The 26502-nt window shown below is 43.2% G+C and overlaps 2 protein-coding genes and 1 long non-coding RNA gene across 4 annotated transcripts in view; 1 reads left to right on the top strand and 2 right to left on the bottom strand.

Moving 5' to 3' along the window:
• Positions 1 to 12577, top strand: part of LOC106599258 (dipeptidyl aminopeptidase-like protein 6) — a 128980-nt gene extending 116403 nt beyond the window's left edge. For both annotated transcript variants that reach the window (XM_014190396.2, XM_014190397.2), the window contains exons 17-26: positions 1694 to 1741; positions 1930 to 2028; positions 6748 to 6817; positions 7005 to 7199; positions 8115 to 8169; positions 8731 to 8830; positions 8965 to 9023; positions 9114 to 9186; positions 9380 to 9453; positions 9566 to 12577. In XM_014190396.2, coding sequence (XP_014045871.1) covers positions 1694 to 1741; positions 1930 to 2028; positions 6748 to 6817; positions 7005 to 7199; positions 8115 to 8169; positions 8731 to 8830; positions 8965 to 9023; positions 9114 to 9186; positions 9380 to 9453; positions 9566 to 9715 — 923 coding nt within the window. In that variant the 3' untranslated portion in view covers positions 9716 to 12577. The remainder of the gene's footprint in view (positions 1 to 1693; positions 1742 to 1929; positions 2029 to 6747; positions 6818 to 7004; positions 7200 to 8114; positions 8170 to 8730; positions 8831 to 8964; positions 9024 to 9113; positions 9187 to 9379; positions 9454 to 9565) is intronic.
• LOC123741625 (uncharacterized) lies at positions 6627 to 9647 on the bottom strand. The gene is made up of 3 exons (XR_006769101.1): positions 9541 to 9647; positions 9354 to 9400; positions 6627 to 7158 (listed from the first exon to the last, which is right to left on the bottom strand). It is a non-coding gene; the product is annotated as an uncharacterized lncRNA (long non-coding RNA).
• Positions 12578 to 12785: 208 nt separating the features above from the next.
• LOC106599254 (rho GTPase-activating protein 21) overlaps positions 12786 to 26502 on the bottom strand; it is a 106355-nt gene continuing 92638 nt past the window's right edge. Inside the window, 8 exon segments of the mRNA XM_014190390.2 lie at positions 12786 to 15058; positions 15060 to 16033; positions 16291 to 16322; positions 18932 to 19043; positions 19226 to 19390; positions 19500 to 19589; positions 19700 to 19773; positions 19948 to 20026. Coding sequence (XP_014045865.2) covers positions 14383 to 15058; positions 15060 to 16033; positions 16291 to 16322; positions 18932 to 19043; positions 19226 to 19390; positions 19500 to 19589; positions 19700 to 19773; positions 19948 to 20026 — 2202 coding nt within the window. The 3' untranslated portion in view covers positions 12786 to 14382.

The raw sequence follows: 26502 nt of genomic DNA, 5'->3' as shown, positions 1-26502 counted from the left end.
TTTAGTGGGTGTTTAGTGTGAAATGTAGATTTCAAAATCTACATTGACACTAAACAAGCTCAGTCAAAATATTAAATTGATTTAGTCAATGCTGCGGCAAAAGGTTGTATTGGATGTGACATCAGTCGGCACTAACCACTGTTTCTATTTGCCAGTCAGACAACTCAAGCCCCTTGCCAGACCAAATGTGAACCGCCAGCCTGCATCCTAGTGTTCCTGCTGTGTATCAAACTACTTTAGTTGGCATAGAGCCCTATTTCCTGCCCTGCTTCCTGTGTGTCAGACAGGGTCTATCTATAGAATGAGAGTAAGGCCCATGGCCTTGTTTAAGTCTGTGTTCTCATTTCCTCTGAGAACATTCATCATCCTTATTTCTCCTACCAGTGCGGTTGTCATGACAGCTTATTTGTTTAGAGGGTCCGCTCCAGAGAGGAAAAAGAGCAACCGATTTTTCATTAATTAGTCTTGTGAGAGGGGACCAGCCCTGGTCTGTACTGACTGTCTGGAGTAATAATAAGAGCTGTGTATTCATTCAGCTGCTCCCCAAGGTGCTACAGACAGACAGTGGCTTCTCAGTAATGACACATGGCTGGCTGAGAGGTGTTATTTCTAGACTTGCATTACTAAAGATGGTAATAGAAACAGAGGGTTCATTCCACCAATTCAGTGCCTTTTGAGAAATGTAAATGTATTTTTTAATTTGTATTAAAAATACATTCTGTTATAAAGAGCACATGTTCAACTTCATAAAAACAAGTTTTCCCATCTCAACAGGTTAAATAAAAAGTACTATATTAAGTATCCGGGTTGATTGTATCAGGGTTGACTGTATCATGGTTGACTGTCTCACGGTTGACTGTATCAGGGTTGACTGTATCAGGGTTGACGATTTCACCTTAAATCAGCCATAAATCCCCTTGTGACAGGGGGAACGGAAGCTTGTTATGTGCAACAGGGAGTGGAAATTAAAGCTTCATAAAAAAAATGAATTGTTCAAACATTTGTAACCTGTCTATCTTTGCTCGACCCGCTCAGTTTTCCCCCACAAAAGACCAGAAAATGGCCAAAAAGAACCAGTTAACCGGCTTTTACACTATAGTTTGACTATTAAATGTTCAATGTTTCTTTTAAAAAACATATTTAAACAAGAGTTCAGTTCATGTAACTGGGTTGACCTTAAAATGAGGAACAGACTTAAAATAATCACTAATCTCATGAAATAAATATGAATCTTCAGAAATGACTTTGTCAAAGAAACAAAATAACTAGAGCTTTACACTGATGGTGACATCTTGGAGAAATGTTGAGGTTAAGTGGGATAAAGTCTTCTTAGAAGTAACAGAGGTTGCACAGGGGCTGCATTTTGGCAGTTTAGTAAGTCTTTAATCATATAACAAAATCAGATTTTTTGAATTCTCCATGGGGTCTTTATTAAAGGACATTTAATTTAACAGGCTTTTAAATGCAATATTGTGGCACAATTTCTTCTTAGAACACCAAACGGTACCTTCGTGGAATAACCCAGAGACATTTTTGAATGAGCTCTGATTTTAAGTGAAATGCTACAGAAAAAAAGGGTTTGAGTGTTTTGTTTGCTTCTCAATTTGAGGCCATTCATTTGAACCTCATCCTATAATAACCGACAACCTCCACCCTTTTCTCTCTCTCCCTCTCCACATGTATCCCTATCCAGGCCCTGATGTACCCAGTGTTGCCATCTACAGTACCAAAGACAAACAGAGTGAGTGTCATGAGGCCTGACCCTGGCCTGTACCATTAAGAGCACTGAAGCTGAGGGGCCTTTTATTCGGCATAGTGTCTTTTATATCACACATCATTCAATGGGACATGTGTTAGATGCTTCATGAAGCGGCCACTCAGACAGTACTGTAAGTGAACAATAAGACTGTTTCTTCCATGTCACTGCAGAGGTCCTGGACCTGGAGACTAACGAGGGAGTGAATAAGACGTACCACAGTATGCAGATGCCCAAAGTGGAGTACGAGACCATCACCATAGACGATTACAGTAGGCATCCCTCCATGGTGCACCTATTTATAGGAAACTACCAGCCAATGCCTGCTTCAGCTTCAGATGACATTATATGGGTTATTGTCTTCATAAATGCTGTTACAATGGTATTGGTTATGATTTGATATGATAATGTAATATTAAATCATTTCTGGGTAACAGTTAGGTACCTTACTGTGTGTGATTGTTTAAAATTAAAATGGTCAAAAACAAACAAAAATGAAGGAACAGGGTTGGAGAGCTCATGGCATACAGAGTTTCGGCAGAATATCACCTGTCGCGCAACCTCATAGTGTGGAAATGTATACACTACCAGTCAAAAGTTTAGACACACCTACTCATTCAAGGGTTTTCTTTATTTTTGACTATTTCCTACATTGTAGAATAATAGTGTAGATGTCAAAACTATGAAATAACACATATGGACTCATGTAGTAACCAAAAAAGTATTAAACAAATCTAAATATATATTATATTTTAGATTCTTCAAAGTAGCCACCTTTTGCCTTGATGACAGCTTTGCACACTCTTGGCATTCTTTTAACCAGCTTCATGAGGTAGTCACCTGGAATACTTTTCCAACAGTCTTGAAGGAGTTCCCACATATGCTGAGCACTTGTTGGCTGTTTTTCCTTCACTCTGTGGTCCAACTCATCCCAAACCATCTCAATTGGTTTGAGGTCGGGTGATTGTGGAGGCCAGGTCATCTGATGCAGCACTCCATCACTCTCCTTCTTGGTCAAATTGCCCTTACACAGCCTGGAGGTGTGTTGAGACATTGCCCTGTTGAAAAACAAATGATAGTCCCACTAAGCCCAAACCAGATGGGTTTGCGTATCGCTGCAGAATGCTGTGGTAGCCATGCTGAATTCTAAATAAATCACTGACAGTGTCACCAGCAAAGCATCCCCACACTATCACACCTCCTCCTTCATGCTTCACGGTGGGAACCACACATGCGGAGATTATCCGTTCACCTACTCTGCGTCTCACAAAGACACGGCGGTTGGAACCAAAAATCTCAAATTTGGACTCATCAGATCAAAGGACAGATTTCCACGGGTCTAATGTCCATTGCTCATGTTTCTTGGCCCAAGAAAGTATCTTCTTCTTATTGGTGTCCTTTAGTAGTGGTTTCTTTGCAGCAATTTGACTATGAAGGCCTGATTCACACAGTCTCCTCTGAACAGTTGATGTTGAGATGTGTCTGTTACTTATTTATTTGGGCTGCAATCTAAGGTGCAGTTCATTGCCGATTTATGAGGCTGGTAACTCTAATGAACTTTTCCTCTGCAGCAGAGGTAACTCTGGGCAAGCAGTACAGGAGCACCAAGTCTAGGTCCAAAAGGCTTTTTAACAGCTTCTACCCCCAAGCCGTAAGACTCCTGAACAGCTAATTAAATGGCTACCCGGACTATTTGCATTGTCCCCACCCCACCCCCCATTTTTACGCTGCTGCTACTCTCTGCATAGTCACTTTATCTCTACCTATGTACATATTACCTCAATTAGCTCGACTAACCGGTACCCCCGCACATTGACTCTGTACAGGTACACCCTGTATATAGCCTCGCTACTGTTATTTTATTGTTGCTCCTTAATTATTTGTTCTTTTTCTATTTTTCAAATGTATTTATTTAATTTTTTACTTGTTTATTTTAGTAAATACTTTAACACTTTTTTTTCTTAAAACTGTATTGTTGATTAAGGGCTTGTAAGTAAGCATTTCACTGTAAGGTCTACACCTGTTGTATTCAGCACATGTGACAGATAACATTTGTTCTTGAAATTGTCCATATTGACTGACCTTCATGTCTTAAAGTAATGATGGACTGTCGATGGACTTCTCTTTGCTTATTTGAGCTGTTCTTGCCCTAATATCGACTTGGTCTTTTACCAAATAGGGCTATCTTCTGTATACCACCCCTACCTTGTCACAACACAACTGATTGGCTCAAATGCATTAAGAAGGAAAGAAATTCCACAAATTAACTTTTAACAAGGCACCATTTTTAATTGAAATGCATTCCAGGTGACTACCTCATGAAGCTGGTTGAGAGAATGCCAAGAGTGTGCAAAGCTGTCATCAAGGAAAATGGTGGCTACTTTGAAGAATCTCAAATATAATATGTGACCGACTGGCTCAAATCGCTCTTATGTAGCAAAATTAGAAATTGTGTTTTACATTGGATAAAAGTAGAGACTCAGAGCTACAAAATGGTATATCATACACTGCATTTTTGAGGAACAATAGGAAAGTAATAAACTCACTTTTGAGAAAATGGCCTTTGAATGTTTTGGTACCTAGTGAAGAGCTCTTCTTTGTCTACACACATTTAGCATCGTTCACACCCTCTTAAGCTTTATCCCCACCCATCTCGTTTCGCTCTTGGAGCATTCAGAGCGCACACTTGACGCTCTGGCCGATGATTTGTTTACCTCTGGATAACATGAATACAGCCACGCTTTTTGCTGACGTTTACTGACACCGGCCATATTCAACGGGTGTTGTGCGTTCGTAAATTCATCAGTTATTCTGCGCTCTGGCATACTCTGACTGAATTTACGAATGCACCCGAAATGGTTACTTGCATAGTGGAGTCTGTTGTTAAGACATGTAGCTAGCTAGGTAGGTAAACCATGAACCTAGCTAGGTAAACAACGAGTAAGATCATACACGTCACGTAACGTTTGCTAGCGAGACAGCCAGCTAACGTTAGCTAGTTAAACAACAATGAAAATAGTGCCAAGTCCTGTCGTTACTACCCTGCATGAATCTGCTGGTAGTGGTAGCTAACCAACTAGGTTCAATGTTAGCTAGCTAACATTAGGCTCTAACTAGCAAAGCAAACGGCTCTGAGATATACGAATAATAACATCATACACATAACGTTTGCTAGCGAGCTTGAAACGAAACCACTTTCTGTCAAAATTTGAAATGTGTAATATCTGAAAATGTAGCTAGCTAGACTATCTTACCCGTATACATCCTCATGCATGATGGACATGTCTCCATGTCACGGATGCCATGCCATGGTTGCTCTTAGTTTTAAGGAGACGTTCGACAGGATTACCAACACAGACTGATCAGCTCAAATAGACAGAAGCCTTATATACTCAACATGTCAGCTGTGTGCTCTCCCAAATGTCTAATAAATGAGGCTTTATAAACCAAGGTTGAAGCAAAGCAGATACACTGGTTTGTATGTAAAATCACAGAGAAGAAAAAATACTTTCTAAATAATGGGCCATTTAGTTTACCAATCTGAACTCCTCTCTCGGCATGTCCAGCCCACTCATTATCTCAGCCAATCATGGTTAGTGGGAAGGTTGCTCACCTTTTCTGTGGCTTAACCAACTAGGTCCACAATTTAATTTTTTTTTCTTCGTTTTTACAGATGGCATTAACATTTGTTATGAAGGCACATGAAAGTTGACATGTTTCAGAAGGCATTTCTGCCAAAACATGCATTTAAAAAAAAAGTTTAAGTTCAAATGGCTCTCCTGTGAAGTAGTGACCCGCGACATACGCCTAGTTTCCTGAAACGAGTCACATATATATTTTGATATGTTTAACAGTTTTTTGGTTACTACATGATTCCATATGTGTTATTCCATACTTGTGATGTCTTCACTATTATTCAACAATGTAGAAAATAGTAAAAATAAAGAAAAACCCTTGAATGAGTAGGTGTGTCCAAACTTTTGACTGGTACTGTATAAAACACAGGATAATCACATTTTTGACTGCACTGGGCCTTTAAGAAGAACAACATACATAAATCATTCACTAAAAACCCTAAACCTCTACTAAATCTTGTAATAAATAATGTGGAAATTGAGCAAGTTGAGGTGACTAAACTGCTTGGAGTTACCCTGGATTGTAAACTGTCATGGTCAAAACATGTTGATACAACAGTAGCTAAGATGGGGAGAAGACTGTACATGATAAGGCGCTGCTCTACCTTCTTGACAGCACTATCAACAAGGCAGGTCCTACAGGCCCTAGTTTTGTCGCATCTGGACTACTGTTCAGTCGTGTGGTCAGGTGCCACAAAAAAGGACTTCGGAAAATTGCAATTGGTTCAGAACAGGGCAGCACGGCTGGCCCTTGGATGTACACAGAGAGCTAATATTAATAATATGCATGTCAATCTCTCCTGGCTAAAAGTGGAGGAGAGATTAAGTTCATCACTGCTTGTATTTATGAGAGGTATTGACATGTTGAATGCACCGAGCTGTCTGTTTGAACTACTGGCACACAGCTCGGACACCCATGCATACCCCACAAGACATGCCACCAGAAGTCTCTTCACAGTCCCCAAGTCCAGAACAGACTATGGAAGGCGCACAGTACTACATAGAGCCATGACTACATGGAACTCTATTCCATATCAAGTAACTCATGCAAGCAGTAAAATTACATTTAAAAAAACAGATTAATAAAAACATATGGAACAGCGGGGACAAACATCGGCACAGACACATGCATACACACACACGATAACATACGTACACACATTTGTACGGTATATACAGTATGTGGTTGTGGTGGAGTAGGGGCCTGAGGGCACACAGTCTGTGAATGTATTGTAATGTTTTTTAAATTGTATAACTGCCTTCATTTTGCTGGACCCCAGGAAGAGTAGCTGCTGCCTTGGCAACAGCTAATGGGGATCCATAATACATTCGAATACACAATCTTGTTTCTTGCAGCTCTGACAATGCAGATCCTGAAGCCAGCTGGTTTCATAGACACAGCTCACTACCCCCTACTGCTACTAGTGTAAGTATGACAATAACTACCCCCACACATGTTTTTCTAGATATAAACATACTATCTATGAATCACACCAACCCCAGTAGGGATTATATTAGAATTATAGCACATTCCGTTTTGACATTGGACTCCTGACTTTGGACCCTGTCACAGAGAGCTATAATGGGGTCATTGGTTAATCTGTTTCCCTCAGGGATGGAACACCTGGCGGACAGATGGTGACAGAGCAGTTCCGTGTGGACTGGGCCACGGTGCTGGTGAGCAGTTACAGCACCGTTGTGATCCGCTTCGATGGCCACGGGTCCGGGTTCCAGGGCACCAAGCTCCTCCACCATATCAGGAGGAAACTGGGTGTGATTGAGGAGAGGGACCAGATGAAGGCCCTCAGGTGAGAGACAGACACCTGGACACAGTAGAATCTTCCTCGAAAGTTCAAATCAATGGTCCTACTTTATGATAATATGCTAATACCATGCTAATACCATGTTACGTCTTACAGTATTTATACTATTTATACTGAACAAAAATATAAACGCAACATGTAAAGTGTTGGTCCCATGTTTCATGACCTGAAATAAAAGATCACAGAAATATCTATTCTCTCAAATGTTGGGCACAAATTTGTTTACATTCCTGTCAGTGAGCATTTCTCCTTTGCCAATAATCAAGCCACCTGACAGCTGTGGCATATCAAGATGCTCATTAAAAAGCATGATCATTACACAAATGCACCTTGTGCTGGGGACAATAAAAGGCCACTCTAAAATGTGCCGTTTTGTCACACAACACAATACCACAGATGTCTCAAGTTGAGGGAGCGTGCAATTGGTATGCTGACATAAGGAATGTCCACCAGAGTTGTTGCCTCCAATGTCATTTTTGAGAATTTGGCAGCATGTCCAACTGGCCTCACAACCGCAGACCACATGTAACCACGCCAGCCCAGGACCTCCACATCTGGCTTCTTCACCTGCGGAATTGTCTGAGGCGAGGGGGGTTATTTCTGTCTGTAATAAAATACTATTTATGTCTGTAATAAAGCACTTTTGTAGGGAAAAACTCAAATCGGATTGGCTGGACCTGGCTCCCAAGTGGGTGGGCTGTAACTCAGTAAAACATTTTAAATTGTTGCATGTTGCATTTATATTTTTGTTCAATATATATGCAGTTACAGTTTAATTATAGTGGGAAAAAATGATTATGTTTTTGTTTCAGGACGTTCGTTACTGGGTTGTTGGAAATGTAATATCTATTTTTGACATTCCAACCAAAGCATTGATTGTTTTTTTCTTCTTTATTCCAGACTGATATCCAATGAAATGTACATCGACAAAAGTCGAATTGGAGTATATGGAAAGGTAAGGACAATCAATGCTCGAAGAAAACAAGCTAACTACTTATTCAAACTACGTGAAAAAAACGTAATTGTATTTGAGCTGAAGAAAGAGCTCAGTTGGTAGAGCATGGTGCTTGTAACGCCAGGGTGGTGCGTCCCATTTGCATAAAAGCGTCTACTAAATGGCACATATATTCAGAGTGGACGAGGGCTTTCACTCCATCTGGAAAACAGAGCAGAAGCTCACCCTCTCATATCTTGGGGGTTACATGCCAAATGGCACTCTATTGTAGTGGACTACTTTTAACCAGAAGTAATGCACTGTAAAAGGAACAGTGTGCCATTTGAGACGCACCACTACTACACTACGGTCCAGCAACAACACAGAGCGGAAAACATAAACAATTCAATAGGTTTCAGTTTGGCACTCAGTCCTCCTTTGTCCATAGAAAGTTTGAGTGTGTATGCAGTTTTAAACTAACTTTGGAGTGGTGGATCTGGAGTCTCTAGCCTTGATAAGTCATCAATGTATTTCTGTACTGTCTGTTCTGTAAACGTGATACTGTAACATATCTATCCATAGGTTTACGGAGGATATTTGGCCACAATGCTTTTAAGTTCTGATGACTCCCTGCTTAAATGTGGAGCCGCCGTCTCGCCCATCACAGATTTTGAGTTATACGGTATAACGTGGTTATTTTCTTAAGCAACACAATTTCTTACTGCACAAATAATTTATCCCTACAAACTATAAATTGTTCTATGAACAGTGCCTTATAACATGATATTATGTGTGTGTTATTTCTTTATTCTCCAGCTTCAGCATTTTCAGAGAGATACCTTGGATCACCAAAGACAGACTCTCGAATATACTCGGTAAAGACAACAGTTCACACACTGTATTTACACTAGTCAGTCAATGTGTAAGATGCTATGTATTTCATGCTGGCATTCTCTTTCCTTCAGATGGCAAGTTTAGCACACCGGGCAGGTCGTCTCATGGACAGGAAGTACATGATTATCCATCCAACTGCTGATGGTACAGTCATTACTTTAAACACTATCAATACGTCAGCCTGGTCCCAGACCTGTTTTTGTGGCCTTTCCAACTCCTATTTGGGCATCGGCTAAGTTACTGTCAAAGTCATTTTAACTGATTGAGCCTGAATGTTGTTGAAGTACTGTGACTGAATATAAACATCTTACCTGTTACCTGCTCTCCCTCCCTACAGAGAAAGTCCATTTCCAGCACTCTGCAAAATTCATCAACCATTTAATCAACGAGAAGGCAAATTACTCTTTACAGGTAAGCTTGACAGTTTAGCTTTACGACATGTTTAGGACATTGTAATGAAGGTGTAATGAGCAGGGTGTCACATATTGTGTTACCTACATTCTTTTCTGTTTCTGTACTGTAGATCTACCCAGATGAGGGACACTTTCTGCATAGCGATGGCACTCGGCAACACCTGAGCCAATCACTGGTCAACTTCTTTGAGGAGTGTTTCCGACTGCCGGACTTACCGAGCGAGGAAGAGAAGGACAAGGAGGATGAGGGTGATGGTTAAACCAGCTGATACATGGCTAACGCTCTGGCCAGTTACTACAGCACAATATGCAACAAATCCTTCTCAACTCATTACCCCCACCCATAGCCTGGTTCCAGATCTGTTTGTGCTGTCTTGCCAAAACAGCTGGTCAGCTAATGATCATTTAGAGTTGGCATTGGTGAAACAGATCTAGGATCAGGCTAACCTACTCCATCCTCTGTATTATTTGGGCCCCTCTTTAGGGCACAGTACCTGCATGTACCAATAACCTCACCCTTTTCCTCTTCATCACTTCTGGTTGGCTGACAACTGGACTGGCCAGCAGACACCAAATGGTGCTGCTGTTTTTATCGTAGTGGCAAAATGTAGATTTTCGCCTAAATAGACATACTCAAAGGTAACTACCATTCATGTGTAATTACATGATTCTGACATGCAAAAACTTGGTATATTTGAAAAGAAGACATCTGGGAGATGATCAGAAGATAGGAGTTACATAGTTCAGAATACACACAATCAAGCACACACAAAATAATTTGTATTTTTATTTTGAAAGTACTCTTTCATTGACAAGCTATGAGTGAATTATTGATGCCAAGAGCTGGAAACACATCAGATGGCTTCCACAACATGTGAACAATATCAGAAGAAAAAAAATGGGATTGATAGACCTAACAAGTAGAAATGGGCACGTGTCAGGTGTGATCACAGAACGTTTCCAAGTGTCCCTAAACCTCTCCAAAGTGTCATATGTCTGTAAATTAGATAATTCCAGTGCTATTACATATTTGGAATCCCTTAATGCTATTTGTTCAGTATAAAAATACAATTTCTACCCTATCAACCTCACTCAAACATTGTGGTGGTGTTATTCAAGTGTCCTTTCAACCTCTCCAAAGTGTCCAAATGTGGTAATTGCACTGTTTTTTGCACACTGGATGTGCCCAAAAGTTAATGTTCACTATAAAAACTAAATTTCTACAACACCAACTTCTCTCAAACGTTTGCGGGGTGTCGGGGGACATACAGGGGATATCCAATGTGTTTTCATCATATTTTTTCACACGCAAAGATAGTCACTCGATGTTGCCATTATGTCATATATCATCAGATACATTTGGCAATTGGCTAGATTTGTTCCTACCAACCTAGAGTGTCATACCCCCATGTAGCTATAGCTCAAACACAGACCAAATCGAAGCTTACCTTGTAAGATGTTTGCTGTTTGGTGAAAACGTTGTGTAAAGTAGGTCACAGGCAGACAGATCTGTGGTATCGTGGTTGACGGTGTGAATCAACGTATTCCAAGTTTATTTCGTTTATGCTTCACAACGCTAACCGGAATGTAGGTAGCAGACATCTTGACATGAGGTCATCGGCTCGGCCTGCCCTTATGTCCATATATGGTAGTAACTCACGACAGCTTCTAAAGGCACAGATCAACAGCAAAGATGCTCCGCTTTCCGCAGACACCCTGCTTTTGCAAATAGGGGCTACCGTTCTCATACCAGACTGAATTGAAAAATTAAATAGGGTCCCAAATAATGGGTACTCTACATTTAAGAGGTTAACGTTAGAATCACGGAAACAATCAGAAACGTTCAGGTGGTTGGTGAATTATGTAATTTATGATGGTACCAAAAACAGGTACTAGCTCTATGTCCTCCAGCTTTACTGCGTTGGAATTGATTAGCCATAACATTCGTAGGGGAACTTTTGTGCTATAGAGGAGATGCAACCCACGGGCTGTGTTGACTCTGGTAAAAAATAGTAATCTTAGCAGTGATCCAAGTTCTTGTTTCTTTTTCTGGACCAAATAAGCTGGTCACTGAAGGAGACCAGTATACCCACTTGTGGATATCAGATGCTGTAGTGTACCACCCCAACCGCATCCATTTAGGGATGCATCCCCCCAACAGCACAAATATCCCCTATTCCCTTCCCAAATAGCATGGCTAATCAATTCCAATGCAGTAAAGATGGAGGGAACATACAGGAGCTACACGTTGTTGGTACCATCATTATAAATGACATAATTCACCAACCACCAGCAACTTTCTAAGGATTGTATCCATGATACTAAAACAGCAGTAGATTTTTTCTCTTAATTGGTGTTTGTAATGTTCAGTATGTCTTTCAAGTATATATGGCTTTGAATTGCTGTACGGTGATTACTTTGGACGTCCTTTCCAAATGAGGACACAATGTTTGAGCCTACAAAGTTTGTTAAAAACTATTTTGACCTCTTTTGGGATTATTACATTCAGTAGGACATTTATTTTTCTCCTGTCATTTGGAATGGAGCTCTAGTGTTGTTAGTCACTGTGCCTTATTACTAGGGGTAAACCAAGGTATTGATGTCAGGGACTATAAACCCTTCAATGGAAACGTAACGTTTCATTTTTCCATGTAAGCAAGATTGGTCAAAGCCAGCCCCCAGTTGTCCTTCCTCCAACAACTGCAGGCACATGTGGAGCTCTATAGTTATATATAAACAAATATTGTACAACATGACATGTAATGACTTCAGTTGAATCGTTCCAATCCGACTAGTCCGTATGTAGGAAAATGTGATTTTATAAACACCCATTATATATGTACTATAACACAGTAATATTGTGCTTGTATAATAGACACCTGAACATGTTCTGGCTGTTGTAACTACATCAAAGGTTCTTGAGGCATATTCAGTGTCTCTTCTCTAATTTGGCAAGTTAAAATGTTTGGTTATTTGCTTGAATGCCCGTCGACATGTCATTTCTGTTAGTATTGTCAGTGAAAGTTTCTAGTCAGCTGATGTACAAAATGTATAAATCTTACATTGTTGAAAAGTCCTTAACTATGTGTGTGCGACTTGTACATAAAGCATTTTCAAATTTACCCGAGTACATTTCTTGTTCTTGGTGGCTTTGTTTTCATTGGACACACTGCCCTCCAGTGTTCAAAAGGGGCACAACTAAAGAAAGAAGTTAACTCCTACCAGATACAAGCAACATCAGTTATGGTAGGACACTATGCAAGAAACAGAACAATGCTCTTTAGTAGGAACTAACTAGGGAGTGCAGGAGATTCTGAAACACCAGCCGTGCCCTTTTAGCCATTGATAAGATTTATTTCCAGTGTTTTAGGAGCCCGTGGCCCCTCCACTCAGAGAGTGAACAGGGTATATTGATACAAATGGTCCAGCAGTTCAATGAAGCCTCTTCATATGCAGGGAGGGATCTCTCATCTCTCCCTAGATAACTACTAGACTAACACCCACACATACCATCAGGCTCCAATCAGCAACATCTCACATTACTGTACTTTTTACCTTACAAAAAAATTCTATTTGATGGAAATGAAACAAAAAAGCAGCTAAAACATGGCATTTATATACACATTTAAGTTACTCTTCTTTTTTTTTTACAGAAATATTTAAAATTCAAGTTCTGTTCAAATCCAAAATGCAAAAAAGAAAAGTATAAAACATGTTAAGACCAGAGTGGAATGCCTAAGGAATGGAAGCCCAGCGTTCTTCTCCGTGTAAGATAGAACCTGTAGAATGACAGTGTTAGTCAACGATAAAAATGGCATTCATAGTAACATCTTTATGCATCTCAACAAAGACGATATGGCACCCTTTACAGTTCATTGAGGCACTTTCTATTGCGAAGAAACATGATTTCAGATTTGATTATTCATATTCTTCTCCCTCTCGATAAATTTGCAGCAGTCCGATGCCAGTAACTGACTGAAGCATGAAACCACAAGCACGTCAACAAACACACAGCATATTGCAATAGAGGGAAGTAGTTGTTTACTGCTCCTTTTCTATCACTTAAAAGAAGGGTGAAATAAAAAGTCATTCTCGTATTTCATGACATCGTTAGTCCAGTGTCTTCTTGTCACAATGCACCTTGAGGCCACTTGACGGCAGCAACAGAGCACATATGGCAATCCAAAACACAGGCTACCCCGAAAATAAAAGCTCCCTTCAAGTAGAGAGAGAGAGAGAGAGAGAGAGAGAGAGAGAGAAAGAGAGATATGTACAATTTCAAATGAGAACACAAGCAACTAAAGCTTCAGTCAGTATTACAGCAAGCACATTGTACATTCTTCATTTGGTTACTGAAGGACTCACTTCTAACCAACTGAGACCCTCTTACAACAAACACAGCTCCACTGCAATACTTTTACAAACGTTCCCTGTACCTCCTAATCATCCTACTAGTCAGTTACTGTATCTTAAAGCCACTTAGCTAACCTTTTCACAATCTTTAACGCCAGCCATGTTTTAACTTCCTTACACCAATCAACCTTCAGACTCATCAGTTCCTCCATGAGCAAGAGGCCCTCGAGTCACTACCTTCAGGAATTTCTGTTAGGAGTGACGATTTCTCTACCCCAACGCCCATCCCAAACTCTTATTTGTCATGAAAATTGAGAAAATATACCAACATCAATTGAATGTTTTGTTCCATGCCTTGTTGTGTTGAGTAGCACAAACCACCCCTGTGAAGTAAACATTCTAAGCGTACAAACATACACACCACCTAACAGACTCTTCGTACACACACTCAGAACTCACTTCACAGTACCTGAACATGCTCACCGGTCAATTACAAAATAATCCCCCACATCCATGGGTCTCAGACACAGACGATCAAACACATACACATCTCACAGACAGACGACACCCCCTCTCACAGGTACTGGTAGAAGCGTGAGTGGACCACCTGGGCGCCAGAGAGTTTGTGTGGGTGTGCGGTGGCCGACAGGGTCAGGCTTTTATTCTGGGGGCCTGCGTCTCCGTTCAGCAGCTCAGCTGGAGCCGGGCGTGGTGAGAGGGGTTCTGAGAGGGACGACGGGGCCTTCTGGGGATGGTTGGGGTCGGGGCTGCGGAAGAGGAGCGGCGCACCCTGGTGTTCAGTGAAGTCCAGGCTGACCTCGGGGTTGGAGGTGCGGTGGCGCTCGCGGGCAATCCACTCCCGGATGGAGAAGTCCTGGGAAGAACACTTTGGCTTCAGCCGGTCCACGGCCGACAGCTCCGCCCGCGAGCCCCCGCCCATCCCGCCCTCCTGCCAGTTCCCCATCACAGACAGTTCAGCAAAGTCCCTCTGGCCTCCCATGGTGTGTCTGCGTCTGATGTTCTTCTTTTCCCTGCGTGCCTCTGGAGAGCGGCTCCGCTGGGTACCCACCCCAAACATGTCGTCTACGGACGTCCGCAGGCGGAACTTCAGCCGGTCTGTGATCTTGAGACGCCACGCAGGCTCAGCCCCCACCTCTGACTCGCTGCGGGAGGAGGAGCTAAGGCTGTCAGTGGAACGCACCTTAACTGCCCCCAGAACGCAAGACAGCCTATTGGAGTCCTTGTCGCTCCGCCCCCCCGTCCAATGAGGACTCGCTGTCAGTCTTCTGCCGCGCTGCTGACTTCTTCCTGGAGAGAGTGTCACATTCAATGAGTCTGTGGGAGTGGAGGGGCCTGGGGGCATCCGGCACGTCTGATTGGCAGATCTTCTCCACCGGCCCTGCTTCCTTCCCGCCCCCAACAAACGCTGATAGGTCACTCTCACTATCCGTCTCCATGGGCCGGCCCTCACTAATCAGCTCACTACGCTCATCATCAGCGTCGTCTCCTCCCCTGCTCTCGGCCACCGAACAAACCTCTGGACTGAGCGTGCACAGCTCGGCCCCTGTCAGGAAGGTCATGGAGGAGGTGGTGGAGTAGTCTGAGGTGATGGAGCTGACCTCTGCCCCTAGGCCGCTGGCCCCAGTCTCTGCCCCCAAGCCCCCCGTCCTGCCATGCCTCACCCTGGGACCTGTGACAGATGCCTGGGAGCTGGTGCTGTCCATGGTGCCCAGGTCTGAGACCTCTTCGTAGTTGGAGGGAGGGTCCGACAGGGACGACTGGTGTGCCACCTGGCTGCGGTAGCCAAGTCTGGGGGACCGGGAGGGGGAGGGTGAGGCATAGGGGGAGCAGGTGGAGGAGGTACGGAAGCTGGGGGTGTGTTTGGGAGAGGGCTGAGACATGAGGCTGTCTGAACGGGACTCTTTCCCGTTGGTTTGGAACCTGTCCCCTGGCTGTACCCCTCTCTCGCTGACCTCCTCGACATCCCTCTCCTCCTCCTCCTCCTCCTCCTCCTCCTCCGTCTGGCTCTCTGGGGACCAGGCGGGGTGGAGGGCCTGGTGGCTCGGCTCTGGCTCCTCCTTCTTATCGAACACGGCATCCAGGTCGTCGTCAGAGCTGCTGGGCTGAGTCTTGTCCTTGGGCTTCTTACGCTTGCGGCTGACAAAGAAAGAGGAGAGCAGCATCTCCCTGCTACACTGGTCCTTCCCAGACCCCCACAAGCCCTGCTGGGACAGAGTACCAGGACGTCGCATTACATTAAAACACATCATTGTTCTTAAATGAGGAATTTCGCCAAGTCTGCTCTGAAACGGCATGGTCAATTGCTAATCACTCCGGATAAGACCATCTGCTAAATGTCTCAAATGTAAACGGTAGAACATTCCAGTGAGCAGGACAAGGCCTTTTAGATCTCTTTACTTAGTGAAGGTAATTATCATCAAATGGGGAGCAAGAGACAGCCAGACACCCCAGTGCCACTTACCTTTGATTTGGAGGAGTCACTACACGTTGAATCTGTGAGAGAGGAGAGGGGCATTAGTGTCATCCTTTAAGACATATATAATCTGAACAACAAGTATCAAGGGAGAGCGACTGAAGGCAGATCACAGGGTAGAGAGAAGAACAGGCAGAAACCTGCACCATGAGGGGCAGTAGATTCAACAGACAGTGGAGATATTTGTAGCCCACAGAGATGGACGAAGGAAACGCTGAAGAAAGACTCCGCCCATGAGTGGAAGAAGAGAAGAGGAGGCCAGTAATGGAGGGATGAGAGGAAGAAGATGAAACCCGGCAGTGTGCATTAGGACAGGAAGCAGCTCATGCTCATAACAGGATGTACCCAATGGGACGACATCAACACATCACGGACCACAGGTTACGTCAGTCACAGTACATAGACAGCCAATAGCAACAGGGCATTCTATCCCAACTGAGCGGTATCAATCACAGAGGAAGGGATGACAAGTCTTCACAACCAGAGTTAAGGGGCCAGAGCAGTGTTAAGTCAGTAGTTCCACCCATGCAAGTTAGCCATAGAATGGACAGGTTGTGCAATATGTCTAGAGATGGGTTTTACAATCCCTGTAGCACTCTTGAACATTTTAGTTTAAGTCAATTGAATATGACTGACGACCATAAACACTACAAAACAAGGACAGTACAAAAACCTTATCAAAGAAAATGTAAAAGAAACTATTTCCTACCGCATCAATACTACCACTATCAAGTCACAATCGTGTGGAGGGTACGACTTAAGTGTGTGCGCTTCATTTCGAGTTGTGTGTGCCCAAGTTGGGGTCAATTTCATTTAAATTCTTGTCAGCTGAATTGGACATGGAATATCTCCATATAGGAAATGTTATTTAGGTGGAATTGACTCAAACTGGTGCGTATATCAGTGTGCTACGCAAGGCTTTTGATGGGGGAGGTGGGTATTTGATAGATGTGGATGGTTGAGGCATTGGGGTAGAAGTATGTAGCCGTGAAAGACAAGGAGGTAGCTAGGTGGCAGTGTTTGGCTGTAGTTGGTGTTTCTGATGCTGAAAGAACAGTGGTTCATTGATAAGACTGGGGGTGAATCTCAGAAGTCTTTGCTAGATTTTTTTTTTGCGTCCTCGCCCACAAAACGACAGAGGGAAGCAAGGAGAGATCTCCTCAGACCTTGTCCTCCAATGCTGTCCTTGCTTCCATCTGACGTTTTGAGGAGACGGGGAGAAAGCTGTTAGAGATTCACCCTATGGCGTCTATCTCAAAGGTGAAAAGGAGGGCAGAAAGAGGCTGAAGGGACTAATGCCATCAGAGCCACTTTGCTTACCACCTCACTGGTATCTATCGAACCACCCTAGTCAGTGTATATGGTGTGTGTGTGTGTGTCTCGGTCTAACGAGGTGCTGATCTCTCCTAGATGTCCTTTTAGTGTGTTTGACAACAGCCAGCTCAGCCCAACACCACTACAACACTACAACCCCCCCACCGACGCCATGACAGTAATGCCACATGAGCGGGCGGTAGTGAAACCGTGGTTTGACCGTACCATGCTACTTGTCCTCGCGATCAGCTTTAGAGACAACAAGAGACAGCAGAAAGGCTTTCAGTAGAAAGTACAGCAGGCACTGCTCTGTATGTAACCGTCAGGTTATTAGGTATTTAGATTTTTTGGGGGAAATATGAAAAACGTGCACACCGACAGGAAATGACAAAACATCGACTTCTCTTTCTTTCCGTTTTTCTTTTTTCTCTCTCTCCTCTCCTTCATGTTTCACCCCAATTTAACAGAGCTGAGGGTTTCTGCAGACTAGGCAGCTACACTGGTGACAACACTCATCGTCCTTCTTCCTACAGTCCCAGCTGTCCACCACTGACATTACAGAGTCCACCAGTGACATCAGCGAGTGATAGACGCCGCCCACTTGGCCTGTGTCAGATTGGGTCAATGTGTGAGTGCTGGACAGGGACAAGGAAGAAAAAAACACACTACACACAAACCAAGGGTAGGGGTCAGAAGGGTTAACACTTCCACTCTGTTGTTTTGTTTGTTTGTTGTTTTTGGGGGAAAGAACATGCCGGGTTGATGTGGGAGGAGGGGGGGAAGAAAATAACTGAAAGGAAAGGAGTCGTCATCTCAAGATAAGGAGGAAAGCACAGGGAGAAAAATGACGAGCAAAGAAAAAAGAAGAAAGCATAAGATGGAACTGGGAAAGAAATATAACAAATTTAAAAAGAATAATGACATAACGAAACAGACTTATCCAAAACAAAAAGGCTTAACCACATTTGCTAACTATTTTTTTTTTTTTTTAGCAATTTCCAATTGGGAAACCCAAAGTCCTTCCATTGAAGAATTGCTAAAATAGCTTGCCTTTACAAAAGCATGAGACTTTTCAGTAGACTTGCTTAACTTTAGCATTTGATCATCTGATGGAAAGCAAACAAGAAGCCTCTTACTTTAGGACTAACAAACACATACATCTCTAAACATACACACATTTCCTGGATCACTTTCCCTGAAGCTCATTAGTATACATTGTTTTACACTAGTAAATCTGGTATATGTAGTCAAACTAACAGGGGTGCTGTATTACGTCCTCTCCAGGTGTGGTATCAATGAGCTTCAGCTGAGTTACCTGAGACTTCCCCAGGCGAGGAGGTGGTTGTGGTCCGGCCGATGTTGGACAGCAGGTGGTCGATGTTGGGCACAGGCTGAGACTGCACTGTACTCTCTTGTTCCGCTGAGGTCTAGAGGAGAGAAAGAATCAACCAAGGAGATGAATGGAGATCGTGTTGAAGTAGAGGAGGAAAGAGGGATGGAGAGAGAACCTCAAACACTATCACACAACGAACATTAAACATTCTCTGCCATAACCAGCCGAGAGTAATGAGATTCATGTTTAGACGTGAGAGAGCGAGCTGCCACGTACAACAGGGTCATCGTCCCCCTCAGTGAAGAACCAGTCGTACTGCTGAATGAGGTTCTCCACTATCTTGCACTGGTCTGGCATGTGGTTGACCATGTTGGTCATGTTGTCCTCCGAGGTTCTGACCAGGGTTGGACCAAACACGATGGCCAGGTTACGAGGCTCCATCTGGGGGGAGAGATGAGCAAAAGTGGCTTCCAGTCCAATCCATATACACCAGGCCTCTACATTAAAAGGATCCATTTCAAAATACTTTTAAACCCTCAAGCTGACATACCTTATTTTTCTCACAGTTTTCAGAGACCAACTTGAGGTGTCCAGAGAGAAATTTGAGGGTTTCATAGTGATGATCAGGCAATTCAAGAATCTGTGAAGACAACCAACTTTCAATGCTAGAATGCGACAATTCAAACATTCAAATTCAATTCAAACGCTACAGATCTAAGATAAACCCTCATAGCATGAGCTGTAACTTACCAGCCTTTTGAGTTCTTTTAACCTCTCCACTGAGTCTTCTGTTCGATTGGCTTCAATAAAATCTGCATATTTTTCTGTAAAAGGAATATAAGGATCACTTAGTATCTCTAGTGACCAAGACTAAACACGGCAGACTGAACACGACATAAGGCATACTAGAAATAAATACGTGATTTATTAACAACTTCCTTAATAACACATTTTCTCTTCTTTACAGACATGCATTTACACTGTGTTCAGTGACTCACCATTTGTGAAAAGGGGCTCTGGAAGTTTCCGGAAGAAGGATTTCAGTAAACTACTGATCACATTTAGGTCCCTCCATTTCTGTCAGGGAGAGCAAGAGAGAGAAAGCATTAAATACATTGTGAAGTATGGGAGAGACACAGTGCCTTCAGAAACCCATCGACTTTTTCCATATTTTGTTGTGTTATAGCCTGAAATGTAAAATATATATATATTTTTAATTGTCACTGGCCTACACACAATAAATACCCCATAACGTCAAAGTGGAATTATGTTTTTAGAAACTTGTGCAAATTATTTCAAAATGAAATGTCTTGACTCAATAATTATACAACTTCTTTGTTATGGTAAGCCTAATTAAGATTGTGTGTAAAAATGTGCTTAACAAGTCACATAAGTTGCCTGGACTCACTATGTGCAATAATAGTGTTTAACAGGACTTTTAATGACTACCTCATCTCTTTACCCCAAACATACAATTATCTAGTCTCGCGTGGTGCAGCGGTATAAGGCACTGCATCTCAGTTCTTGAGGCATCACTACAGACAAACTGGTTCAAATCCAGGTTGTATCACAGCCGGACGTGACTGGGAGTCCCATAGGGCGGTGCACAATTGGCCCAGCGTCTTCTGGGTTTGGCCGGTGTAGGCCGTCATTGTAAATAAGAATTTGTCCTTAACTGACTTGCCTAGTTAAATAAAGGTTAAATAAAATGTTAATCTGTAAGGTCCTCAGCCGAGCACGGAATTTCAAACACAGATTCAACCACAAAGACCAGGGAGGATTTCCAATGCCTCGCAAAGAAGTGCACCTATTGGTAGATAAAATGTAATGAAATCAAAAAGCAGACATTGATGTGATAAGATGTGATAAGAGCAAACTGAGGATGGATCAACATTGTAGGAACTCCACAACACGAACCTAAATGACGCTTGTACAGAATAAAAATATCCCAAAACACGCATCCAGTTTGCAACAAGGCACTAAAGTAATACTGTGGCAAAGCAATTCACTTTTAGTCCCGAATAGAAAATCAACTAACATTTTATCAGTCACGTGAGCCAAATATAACAGGTGTAGACTGTACAGTGAAATGGTTACTTACGAGCCCATTCCCAAAAATGCAGAGTTAAAAAGTAAGATGAGTATTTGCTAAATAAAAAGGATATGGCATCAAAAAAAATAACGAGGCTATTTACAAGGAGTACCAGTATCGAGTCAATGTGCAGGGGTACGAGGTAGTTGAGGTAATACAGTATATGTGCAGTGCATTGATTTTTTCCACATTGCTACGTTAAAGCCTTATTCTGAAATTTATTAAATCGTTTTTTCCTCCTCCTCAATCTACACACAGTACCCCATAACAACAAAGCAAAAATATGGGGGGGGAATAAACAATTTACATAAGTATTCAGACCCTTTACTCAGTACTTTGTTGAAGCACCTTTGGCAGCAATTACAGCCTCGAGTCTTCTTGGGTATGACGCTACAAGCATGGCACACCTGTATTTGGGGAGTTTCTCCCATTCTCTCTGCAGATCCTCTCAAGCTCTGTCAGGTTGGATGGCATACCTATTTTCAGGTCTCTCAAGAGATGCTTCATTCAAGTCAGGGCTCTGGCTTGGCCACTCAAGGACATTCAGAGACTGCTCCCAAAGCCACTCCTGCGTTGTTTTGGCTACGTGCTTAGGGTCCTTGTCCTGTTTCAAGGTGAACCTTCAACCCAGTCTGAGGCCCTGAGCGCTCTGGAGTGCTCTAGTCTCCCAGTCCCTGCCGCTGAAAAACATCCCCACGGCATGATGCCCACCACCACCATGCTTCACCGTAGGGATGGTGCCAGGTTTCCTCCAGATGTGACGCTTGGCATTCAGGCCAAGGAGTTCAATCTTGGTTTCATCAGACCAAAGAGTCTTGTTTCTCATGGTCCTTTAGGTGCTTTTTGGCAAACTCCAAGCGGGCTGTCATGTGCCTTTTAATGAGGAGTGGCTTCCATCTGGCCACTCTACCATAAAGGCCTGATTGTTGGAGTATTAAAGAGATGGTTGTTCTCTGGAAGGTTCTCACATCTTCACAGAGGAACTCCGGAGCTCTGTCAGAGTGAACATCGGGTTCTTGGTCACTTCCCTGACCAAGGCCCTTCTCCCCCGATTGCTCAGTTTGTCCGGGCAGCCAGCTCTAGGAAGAATCTTCGTGGTTACAAACTTCTTTAATTTAAGAATGATGGAGGACACTGTGTTCTTGGGGACCTTCAATGCTGCAGAAATGTTTTGGTACCCTTCCCCAGATCTGTGCCTTAACACAATCCTGTCTCGGAGCTCTACGGACAATTCCTTTGACCTCATGGCTTGGTTTTTATTCTGACATGCACTGTCAACTGTGGGACCATATTTAGATCGGTGTGTGCCTTTCCAAATCATGTCCAATCAATTGAATTTACTACAGGTGGACTCCAATCAAGAAGTATAAACATCTCAAGGATGATCAATGGAAACAGGATGCACTGGAGCTCAATTTCGAGTCTCATAGCAAAGGGTCTGAATACTTATGTAAATAAGGTATGTGTTTAATTTTTAATACATTTGCAAAAATCTATAAAAACCTGTTTTCGCTTTGTCATTATGGGGTATTGTGTGTAGATTGATGCACAAAAAAAGAAGATTGAATCCATTTTAGAATAAGGCTGTAACGTAACAAAATGTGGAAAAAGTCAAGGGGTCTGAATACTTCCTGAATGCTCTGTACATGTGGGTATGGGTAAAAGTGTCCAGTCAATCATATTCAGTATAATAAGCAGAGTAACAGCAGCATATGTGAAGTGTGAAAGTGTATGTGTGAGTGTGTGTGTGTGGGGCGTCAACATGCGTGTGTGTGTGTGTGTGTACACTGGCTTCCTGTTAAGGCAAGGGCTGATTTCAAGGTTTTACTGCTAACCTACAAAGCATTACATGGGCTTGCTCCTACCCATCTTTCCGATTTGGTCCTGCCGTACATACCTACACGTACGCTAAGGTCACAAGACGCAGGCCTCCTAATTGTCCCTAGAATTTCTAAGCAAACGGCTGGAGGTAGGGCTTTCTCCTATAGAGCTCCATTTTTATGGAATGGTCTGCCTACCAATGTGAGAGACGCAGACTCAGTCTCAACCTTTAAGTCTTTACTGAAGACTTATCTCTTCAGTAGGTCCTATGATTAAGTATAGTCTGGCCCAGGAGTGTGAAGGTGAACGGAAAGGCTGGAGCAACGAACCGCCCTTGCTGTCTCTGCCTTGCCGGTTCCCCTCTTTCCACTGGGATTCTCTGCCTCTAACCCTTTTACAGGGGCTGAGTCACTGGCTTACTGGTGTTCTTCCATGCCGTCCATGGGAGGGGTGCGTCACTTGAGTGGGTTGAGTCACTGACGTGGTCTTCCTGTCTGGGTTGGCGCCCCCCCTTGGGTTGTGCCATGGAGGAGATCGTTGTGGGCTATACTCGGCCTTGTCTTAGGACGGTAAGTTGGTGGTTGGAGACATCCCTCTAGTGGTGTGGGGGCTGTGCTTTGGCAAAGTGGGTGGGGTTATATCCTGCCTGTTTGGCCCTGTCCGGGGTATCATCGGATGGGGCCACAGTGTCTTCTGATCCCTCCTGTCTCAGCCTCCAGTATTTATGCTGCAGTAGTTTATGTGTCGGGGGCTAGGGTCAGTCTGTTACATCTGGAGTATTTCTCGTCTTATCCGGTGTCCTGTGTGAATTTAAATATGCTCTCTCTAATTCTCTCTTTCTGTCTTTCTCTCGGAGGACCTGAGCCCTAGGACCATGCCTCAGGACTACCTGGTATGATGACTCCTTGCTGTCCCCAGTCCACCTGGCCGTGCTGCTGCTCCAGTTTCAACTGTTCTGCCTGCGGCTATGGAACCCTGACCTGTTCACCGGACGTGCTTGTTGCACCCTCGACAACTACTATGATTATTATTATTTGACCATGCTGGTCATTTATGAACATTTTAACATTTTAACATCTTGACCATGTTCTGTTATAATATCCACCCTGCACAGCCAGAAGAGGACTGGCCACCCCTCATAGCCTGGTTCCTCTCTAGGTTTCTTCCTAGGTTTTTGGCCTTTCTAGGGAGTTTTTCCTAGGGAGTTTTTCCTAGCCACCGTGCTTCTTTCACATGCTTTGCTTGCTGTTTGGGGTTTTAGGCTGGGTTTCTGTACAGCACTTTGAGATATCAGCTGATGTACGAAGGGCTATATAAAAATAAATTTGATTTGATTTGTTTTGCGTGAGTGAGCGAGCGAATGCAGTGTTTGTGTGTGTATGTGTGAGTGTTTGGGTTGAGTCTAGTGAGTGTGAATAGAGCCAGGGCAAGGAAGAATTAAGATAAATAAATAATATAAAAAGGGGTCAATGTAAACTGTCCGGGATAGCCGTCTAATTAACTGTTCAGGTGCCATTTGATCCCAGAATTGGCGCTCCGGTACCGCTTGCAGAGAGAACAGTCCGACTTGGGTGGCTGGAGTCCTTTACAATTTTTAGTGCCTTTCTCTGACAACGCCTGGTAGGTCTTGGATGGCAGGGAGTTTGGCCCCAGTGATGGACTGGGCCGTATACACCAACTTCTGTAGCGCCTTGTGGTCGGATGCCGAGCAGTTGCCATACAAAGCGGTGATGCAGCCAGTCAAGATGCTCTCAATGGTGCAGCTATATAACTTTTTGAAGATCTGAGGGCCCATGCCAAATCTTTTCAGCTTCCTGAGGGGGAAGAAGCATTGACGTGCCCTCTTCACAACTGTTGGTGTTGGACCACGATAGGTCCTTAGTGATGTGGACACCGAGGAACTTGAAGATTTCAACCCGCTCCACTACAGCCCCGTTGATGTGAATGGGGCCGTGTTTGGCCCTCCGTTTCCTGAAGTCTTGGATACATTTTTCTTGCCTAAGTTGAGGGAAAGGTTTTTGTCCTGGCATCACACTGCCAGGTCTCTGACCTCCTCCCTAGAAGCCTCCTCATCGTCGTCAGTGATCAGACCTTCCAACGACGTGTTGTCTGCAAACTTAATGGTGTTGGATTTGCCCGCGGCATGCAGTCGTGGGTGAACAGGGAGTACAGGAGGGAACTGAGCACACACCCAAGGGACCCCCATGTTGAGAGTCAGCGTGGCGGATGTGTTGTTGCCTACCCTCACCACCTGGGGTCGGCCCACCAGGAAGTCCTGGATCCGGTTGTAGAGGGAGGTATTCAGTCCCAGGACCCTTAGCTTAGTGATGAGCTTGGCGGGCACTATAGTGTCGAACGCTGAGCTGTAGTCAATAAACAACATTCTAACGTAGGTGGTCCTTTTATCCAGGTGGGAAAGGGCATTGTGATGTACAATAGAGAATAGAGGCATGGCCGATTAATTAGGACCGATTTCAAGTTTATATAACAATAGAATTTTGGGATGCCGATTATGGCTGATTACATTGCAATCCACGAGGAGACTGAGTGGCAGGCTGACCACCTGTTACACGAGTGCAGCATCAAAAGGGCCAGGTGGCTGCAAGGAGCCAAGCTAGCATTAAACTTATCTTATAAAAAACGATCAATCTTAACATAATCACTAGTTAACTACACATGGTTGATGATATTACTAGGTTAACGAGCTTGTTCTACGTTGCATATAATCAATACGGTGCCTGTTAATTTATCATCGAATCACAGCCTACTTCAACTTCGCCAAACGGAGTGATGATTTAACAAACGCAAATTCGCGAAAAAAGCACAATCGTTGCACCAACGTACCTAACCATAAACATCAACTGCCTTTCTAAAAAAATCAATACACAAGTATATATATTTTTAAACCTGCATATTTAGTTAAAATAAATTCATGTTAGCAGGCAATATATTAACTACGGAAATTCAGTCACTTCTTTCGTGTTTTCGTTGCCAGCAGTGTCAGGGTATATGCAGCAGTTTGGGCCGCCTGGCTCGTTGCGAACAGAGTGAAGACCATTTCTTCCTAACAAAGACCGTAATTAATTTGTCCGAATTTTACATAATTATGACATAACATTGAAGGTTGTGCAATGTAACAGCAATATTTAGACTTAGGGTTGCCACCCGTTTGATAAAATACGGAACGGTTCCGTATTTCACTGAAAGAATAAACGTTTTGTTTTCGAAATAACAGTTTCCAGATTTGATCATATTAATAACATAATGCTCATTTTTCTGTGTGTTTATTATATTATAGTCAAGTCTATAATTTGATATTTGATAGAGCAGTCTGACTGAGTGGTGGTAGGCAGCAGCAGGCTCGGAGGCATTCATTCAAACAGCACTTTCCAGCGTTTGCCAGTAGCTCGTTGCAAAGCTTGAAACACAGCGCTGTTTATGACTTCAAGCCTACAGTAAACTCCCGAGATAAGGCTGGCAATACAATACAATAGTGCCTATAAGAACATCCAATAGTCAAAGGTATATGAAATACACATTTTAGAGAGAAATATTTCAATAATTCCTATAACTACAACCTAAAACTTCTTACCTGGGAATATTGAAGACTCATGTTAAAAGGAACCACCAGCTTTCCTAT

The sequence above is a fragment of the Salmo salar genome, chromosome ssa03 (assembly GCF_905237065.1).
Source record: "Salmo salar chromosome ssa03, Ssal_v3.1, whole genome shotgun sequence".
Lineage (NCBI taxonomy): Eukaryota > Metazoa > Chordata > Actinopteri > Salmoniformes > Salmonidae > Salmo > Salmo salar.
The sequence above is the reverse complement of the archived record's forward strand: the minus strand, read 5'-3'. Positions and strand labels throughout refer to the sequence as shown.